The following is an 8,292-nucleotide window of genomic DNA, read 5'->3' on the forward strand; positions in this document are numbered from 1 at the left end:
TTTGTGGCCCATCGAACACCCCGGCTTTGATATCCTCGTACATAGCTGGAAAGGTGGAAACTATGTTAAAAAGTTTTGTTGTCTCTGTTTCAATGCCTTAACGAATTGCTTCATACAACCAAGTTTCAGGTGACCTGCAGGAAAACAATTTTTTTTGACAATTGGGCCATTGACAATGTTTGGCTGCCAGTGATTGACGTTCAGGCCAGTTCTTCTGGTCCAATGTTTATTTCTAGCTCTACAGTCCCACATGCAAAGATAAAATGGAAACTTTTTGATCCTCTGTGTTGGCCAAAAAGGAGGATAAACACTTTCACATCGACACAACTGATAAAATAGTGCTCGTGATATTATTTTAACAATTTACTGCTTTTATGTCATTATACTCCTCTCGCATATGATGTTAATGTCAGAATTAATTTGTTGAAACTCTTGCTGGAATCTCAATATCGTCGTATCACCAGATTAGTCAAAACCTTGAAATACTGGAATATATCCTTGAATTTGTTAACAGCAGATGAAATATTCGGATAACGTGTAAAGTGCTTGTTTCTTCTGACTTATACCCTTTGTTTCTCAAAAAAATAGCGGTTAATTACATTCTCGGTAGATTCTCGCCAGACCATGGGGACTCCGCATGGCAAACACTTCCGTTTTCCATTAGTCCAATCACGAAGGATGCCGATAATTTTAAGATAGGCTGTATATGTACCTCTGAGAAAGATGTAATATTTCGCCATTGACGAATTAGTATGTAACAGCATGCATTAGGACTATTTCAACACTAAATATACTTGATGACGGCATTTTCACAAATAAAGCGAATGTCTGCTAATACCTTTTCACAAACAATACCACCACTGAAAGCACTAATAAGAATCAAGTCACTTTCTTATTTTGAGTAGACATGGCATTATACTGTGCTTATGTTCTAAGACCAGAAGGAGGGTGACAGATGGGATATTGGTAGGGGATGCAAAGATACTCCAAAAACCATCCAGAGTTCGCTTCGACCCAAGATGTTACTTTATTTTTGTATATACATGTATATATTTGTATACAGTACGTTCAGTTTTGGATTAGATATTGCAAGTACATAAAGCGCTAAAATCGGCAACATTGGACTGTAAAAAATTGGACAATAAAAAATGGACCTATTATGTGGTCTCCTAAAATGCCAGTCCAGATCTTAACTTTTTGAGGACGTTGAGTTCGGTAAACAACACTTCTCTGCTGGTTTTTTTGCGCCCAATACCTCGTACTGGAAGGATTGTGTCTCCCTACTAACGAAACAGAAGATTCATCAGTAAATAGAATGTTTTTAATAAAATTGGGTTCATCATTTGATCATTAGCCTTCGTTAGTAGAGTTTCACAAAACTCCATTCTTCAAAAGTGGTAGTCTGGATAAAGCTGCTGCGTTTTCGAATATTTAAAATTCTTGTAACCGTGCTTTTTCCACACTTTCGTTACAGTAATTTGTGCCTGTTTGAACGTGTTGAATCTACCTCGATTGTTACACACATTTGTGTATCCCGGTATTCTCTTTTCTCAACTTTTTCTGGTAACACTTCTTGAGCGTAACATTTTCTGCAATTTTAGAGGCAATAACAACTCTTAAAATTTTTAACAATATGAACTGACTGTAGGCATTGGTCTCCCCTCAAAAAACACAGAAAATAAACCTACACACTGTTGTCCCGAATTACCACCATAAAACCATTTTATTATTTGAACCTTTTCTGCGGGCATATAAACAGACATGTTGTTTACAAAACTAAATTAAAAATCTACGCTCTTATTGCTCTAAACAGCCTCTGTATAATGACAAATTATTGGCGACGGGGCAACGGAGGTTCGTGAAAAGACGACGGCGCGCAGTGTTGCCATTTATAGTGTGTATATCTAATTTAAAACTTAACGCACTATATACATGTATTTTTGTATCAACCTGTAAAAAAACTAGAACTTTCAGAAAAATTCACTCTTAAGTTTGAATGAGTAATAACATTACATTGTGTTTTATTGTGATATACTAAAGTACTACGCAGATATTTAATTATTATTGTTAATTTTAATTGTACTATCCTTATATACCTATTTTTTACTAAAAAACCATCAATCAATCAATCTTTAATTTATTAAACCTGACTATTCTGCACAATGCTCCTTTCTGCACAACTTATTCTAAGGCTGATTTACTTTGGTGGCGTTTTCAATTTATTATAACATACAATTTATGATAACATATGTAAGGTATTTGGGGTTGTTTTAATTATCAATAAACTACTTTGTACATATGCTCATAGTCCTGTATGGTTATTTTATAATATATTCTAATTGTTTTAAATCCTTTTAGTAATAAAATTGTCAAAGGTATAAATCTGTTTGTAAATTGATTAGTCTTCATTTCTTAGTTATAATTTTGTAAAATACTTCCAGATGGAGATTGTTTAAAGTGCGTAGAGTAAAACTACACTAGAGTGCAAAATAATCGATTTAAAATTATTTTGCGAAAGTACGTCTCCTGTTTCAATGTAAAAAGTGTTAATTTAAAAATATTTAGTGTACAAACATTAACCTCATTATTGAGTTTTAAAAAAGTTTTGTTTTTTTGGTGAATCGTATGACGTATTACAAAAAAATAATGCAACACGTAGAGATGAGGTCAGAATTTGACTCATTGAAATCGACACGCACGGACTTAACGCGTTCGGTTAACATCGTACTCATCAATTTTCATAGCAACCTACTAACACATCAGTCACTTAAGTTCGCAACTGCATTACAAATAGATACCACATCCGTCAAAGCAGCTCAAGCAGTAGCGTTATTGAAAGAAGGCCTTAGCCAGAGGGCCTAAGCAAATCGTGCGTCTTATTGGTACCAAGATACTGGTGATTATGTCCGCCGACAAGGAGGAGGCCGTAAACGAATAACAACGGAGAGAGATAATCGATTTCTTTTTTCGAAATCCCTGAGAAATCGACATTTGACTGGTACTAATCTCAAAGAAAAGCTTAGAGAGGTCCGAGATGTGGTTTCAAGCGTTTGGACAATCAGAAGAAGACTGAAAGCAGCCAATCTGACACCAAAAAGGACAGCTATGGGTCCCAAGATAACTGCAGTCCAGAAGCAAAGGCGATGAGAATTGCTCGTGAACATCTAGATTGGGACGACTATCAATGGAGTCAGGTATTATTCTCCGACGAAAGTAGGATCTGCCTACATGGCAACAACAAGAGGCGTCGAGTCTATAGAAGGCCAGGAGAGCGATTTGATCAATGTTGTATACGAGAAATTGTGTCAGATGGAGGCGGTTCTTGTACGTTTTGGGCAGGCATTTCCATGGATTGGAAAACCGAGATGGTTTTCGTGCCTGGTGGAGGACGTAGAAGAGGTTTAACGGCGGATCGTTACATCAGAGACATTTTGGAGGAACATGTGGTTCACCACCATCTCTGACTGAGATCGGTATATCTACAATAAATTGACCTGCGTTGAGCCCGGACATAAATCCAACAGAACATGTTTGGAATGAGCTTAAACGGAGGGTCTGGAACAGAAATCATGCACCAAGGAGCACAATGGAATTGAGAGTTGCGCTTAATGATGAATGGGAAGCAATGCCTCAAGAATTTATTAGAAAAGTCATTCGATCCATGCGAAATAGATTGGAAATTGTAATTAGGAGTAGGGGTGGTAATATCATATACTGAAAAATGAAGAAATTCATTTTTTAATTTATGATTTCTCTGTTCGTAATTTCTTTCTTGCATTAGTTCCAATGATGAATATTTAGGAAACTCTGCTGGTAAAATTATTGTTTGCACATTAGATCTTTTTATTTTCATACTTCTTACATAGAAACAGGTGTAATCTCAAAAACGCTTTTGTGTCGATTGTTTTGCACTCAAGTGTACATGAAACAAGGCACACTTAAAACATAGCATTGTCCCTTTTATCTGTCCTAGTGTAGAAAATTTGACTTAATATATACTGCCCATAATATATGTACAACTAAGGGAATATACAAGGAAATAGGAAAATATCTTGAGAATCTAACTTAAACTGACGGTACTCTTTGTTACGAATTATGTATTACACAAACATAACAGTCATTGTGTACATGTAGACATATCCTTAGAAAATTATACTTTAAACGCAAGAAAAAATGTCCACAGGGGTACGAACACTAAAATATAAACTGTAAAAAATAATTTACAATTACAATTTGGTACAATTTGGTTTCAGAAACAACCTTGGAACCAAAGAAGCATTCTTCAGTTTGCAGGTCATGGTTCAAAGACGTAAGGATATCGAACAATCGGCATATATGGGTTTTATCGACTTTGAAAAGGCCTTTGACCAAGTAAACCATGACAAACTTATAGGTGTCTTGCATCAGGTGGGAATTAATGACCGAGACCTCCGTATTATCAAAAATTTGTATTGGCATCAATGTGCAAACATACGAATTGGACACAACACGACGGAAGCAGTGGAAATACGACGTGGAGTGAAACAAGGAAGTATTCTATCGCATCTACTTTTTAATATATACTTCGAATTTATTTTCAAAGAAGCCTTAGTTGAAGATAGATGCATTAAAATCAATGGAATTAATGTCAACAATCTCAGATATGCAGACGACACGGTACTTACTGCCTTCAATGAAAAAGACCTGCAACAACTTATAAACAGGGTAACTTAATACTTCTAAGACAAAACTTATGGTTGTCAGCAAAGCGGAGTTACAACCAACGAAGATCAGTGCGTATGAAATAGTTAGAAAGAGTCCACAATATTACCTATTGGGCGCAACCGTTAACGATAACTGGGATATAAAGAAATAAGAATACGCACTGAAAAAGCCAGAACCGCCTTCTATCAATTAAAGAAAATTCTAATTAATAGAGATATTACGTTAAACCTTAAAATCAGATTAATACGCTGCTACATATTTTCCACATTGTTGTATGGTATGGAGAGCTGGACCCTTACAGAGACATTAATGAAAAAATAGGAGGCCTTTGAGTTGTGGATTTATCGACGGTTTAACGATTTAACGAGTATTGCGGATAAGTTGGGTTGATTGAATAAGAAATGAAATAGTTTTACATCGAATGAAAAAGAAATAAATAACAAAAACGATAAAAATTCGAAAGTTACGATATTTTGGTGATGTAATGAGACAACCACAAAAATATTAATAGAAAAATGTAACGAATACAAGTTTCCAGTTTTCCTAGCATTTGTAGACTACGAAAAAGCTTTGATACCATAGAACACACGGCCGTAATAAACGCAATGCAAAATTGTAGAATAGACAGCAGATATATTAACTTAATAAAAGAAACTATGAACCAAGCTACAGCTACATACTACCTAAATGAAAATGAACACACGAACCCTGTACCATTAAACAGGGGAGTCAAACAGGGAGATACTTTATCACCCAAACTGTTCACCTTAGTTTTGGAGGACGTTTTTAAAAACCTAAATTGGAAATATAAGGGAATAAACATCAATGGCCGCTACCTCAGTAATCTACGATTTGCAGATGACATAATCCTGATAGCTACTGACCTACAAGAAATGCAAACTATGCTTTTAGAACTACATACCGAATCTTCTAAAATAGGACTGAAAATGAATTTAAACAAAAGAAAAGTCATGCACTCCGAAGACACCGTGACAATAATAAACGATAAAGTTATAGAAAAAGTTGAAGAATATATATACTTAGGACAAAAAATAATACTAAATAGGGAAATTCGAACTGAAGAAATAAAAAGAGGAAGAAATTTAGCTTGGGCAGCATTCGGTAAACTGAACTATATACTCAGAAATCAACAAATTCAATTACATCTTAGATCTAAAGTTTTTGATGCATGCATTATTCCGATATTAACTTATGAGGCACAAACATGGACAATCACAAAAAAGAATATGAATATACTTAGAGTCACTCAACACGCGATGGAAAGAGCAATGCTAGGTATATCACTTAAGGACAAGAAAACAAACACATGGATAAGACAGAAAACCAAAGTCACCGTTGTGGTGCAAAAATCATTAAAGTTGAAATATGAATACGCTGGACATGTAGCTAGGAGCGATCTAAACAAATGGCACAGATCAATTTTAACCTGGAGACCATACCAACACAAAAGACCCAGAGGCAGACCTCCTATGAGACGGACAGATGATCTGAAAAGGACTGTCGGGAAAAATTGGCTACAAGTAGCGTACAATAAAAAACAATGGAAAGGAAGACTTGAAGAGGCTTATGTTCAGACGTGGACGTGAATGGCTAGACGAAGAAGAAGAAGAATGAGACATCCAGAGAGGTATAACCTTCTACACCTCATAATACAGGGTAAAATCGCCGGAAGGAGAGGCCTATGCCGAATAAGAACATCCTGGCTTCGAAATCTCCAAGAATAGTATCAAGAGACCACCGGTAATTTATTTAGAGCTGCCGTAAACAAAGTTATTATTGCCAATATGATCGTCAACGTTCGATAATCGGACAGGGTACTGAAAGAAGAAGAGTAAAAAAAAAGTTAATGTGCCTGTATGCGTAAGTTATAATCGTTTCACCGCCTGCGAAACGATTGGAAATTCGGTATTCAGTGGCGTATCGGTGAAGTGTCAATGACTGCTAAATGCTAGTTAAATTTATATACCATTTAGTCAAACTCCAGCTACAGTTTCATTGCCATGATACATTTAACCATTACCGCTCTGTGCAAGTGGGCCCTTTATGAGCCATAATTTATGTTTGCTGTATGTTATGTTAATGTCCATTATTATTTTATGTAGTTCAATACTAATATTGTAAATTATTATTGTTAATAGTAATATAATGTTTCAGGAACTAGGCAATGCTGAAAATTCCAATGAATCTCAACCGGTAGCTCCAATGTCCGTACAACCAACACGAAAAATGAAATCCTCCTCGTTAGGGTCAAACGCCTTGAAGAGGTTATAACATTTTATTTAATAAGTTTTATTATTTTATTTTATGAAGTCTATTATATTTGTATATAAATTTTAATCTATAAGAGTCTATTTTTATCGTTTATTTTAGCCAAGCATTGTAATTAGCTACCTAATATATTAAAAAAAAGTTGTAAATTTTATAAATTTGCAGTTCATCTCGCATTTTATTTAGAAATATGTATGATATTTATTTTAATTTTACAAGTTTTACTAGGTTTACAACTTGTAGTTTTATACGCAGTTATTTAATACACCTTATAGGTGGCCCATAAATTATTGAAAAGAGAAAATATATTGAATTCGCTGCCGCACTCATTGGTTTCATTTGCAATTAAAAATTATACAATGATCAAATATAAATTATTCCGATTTTATCGTTTTTTATGTAGTTTGCTTACTTTCCTTCCTTGTTTTATCCTTATATTACACTGATTTACTGATCACACTGTTTTTATGTTAAAATATTTGATTTTAATTTAAAAATGACTTACTATAAATATAGTACACGTTTAATAGTCTTTTTTTTTTAATTAAAGTGCCGTGGCAACATTGAAACTGGTACAGAATTTGTTAGAATATGTTTACATACATATAAAATCTGTTTATATGCAAGTTAGGATACATTAGCTACATCTTAATACAATTACACTAAGTAGTAAAGGTGACAGTCTTTTTTAAGAAATGAATTATGGCACCGTACATGTTTGAAGAACCGAGTAGGTCACTTAAATTGTTTTAAAAGTTGTAGTAGTCTCTTTGAGGTTTATAGTGGACTCATTCTAGTAATATGTGCTGGACTGTTAAGGAGTCATTACAATGTTCGATCGAGGACGGTTTTCAGAAGACATTAGATATCCATGAGGGACACGAGTGTGATAATAATATTGTCTTTTCTGCTCATTTGGGGCATGGTGACGGAGGTAACAGTTGGTTGAATTTTGCACGTTCCAGTGTGTTTGCCAAATGCTTGGGGGCAGGCCTGTTTTGCTGCATGATCGGTGTTCCCATTTCCATCGATCCCAACATGGGATGGTATCCAGATGATGATTACTGAAACACCATTTTTTGACTGCTGTTGGCAGATATTGTGGATGCACTGTACAATGAGATTTATGGAGTATATATTTCTGATTGAATCAACTGCGGAGAGAGAATCAGTGCATATTGCTAATGATTTCTCATCAGTAATGGACGAGTCTAATGCCTTGAGTATTCCGTACAGTTCGGCTGTGTGTATACTGCATCTGGGAGAAAGTCGATATGATGCTACTGTTGTATTTGAGGT

The 8,292-nt window shown here is 35.0% G+C and overlaps 1 protein-coding gene across 3 annotated transcripts in view; it reads left to right on the forward strand.

The window, feature by feature from the left end:
* pbl (epithelial cell transforming 2 pebble) overlaps window positions 1-7,386 on the forward strand; it is an 84,448-nt gene extending 77,062 nt beyond the window's left edge. For 2 of the 3 annotated variants that reach the window (XM_072523685.1, XM_072523687.1), the window contains one exon: window positions 6,880-7,386. In XM_072523685.1, coding sequence (XP_072379786.1) covers window positions 6,880-6,996 — 117 coding nt within the window. In that variant the 3' untranslated portion in view covers window positions 6,997-7,386. The remainder of the gene's footprint in view (window positions 1-6,879) is intronic. The other variant, XM_072523686.1, reaches the window with a different exon arrangement.
* The last annotated feature ends 906 nt before the right edge of the window (window positions 7,387-8,292 follow it).

This window comes from Diabrotica undecimpunctata, chromosome 2 (genome assembly GCF_040954645.1).
Source record: "Diabrotica undecimpunctata isolate CICGRU chromosome 2, icDiaUnde3, whole genome shotgun sequence".
NCBI classification, from domain to species: domain Eukaryota; kingdom Metazoa; phylum Arthropoda; class Insecta; order Coleoptera; family Chrysomelidae; genus Diabrotica; species Diabrotica undecimpunctata.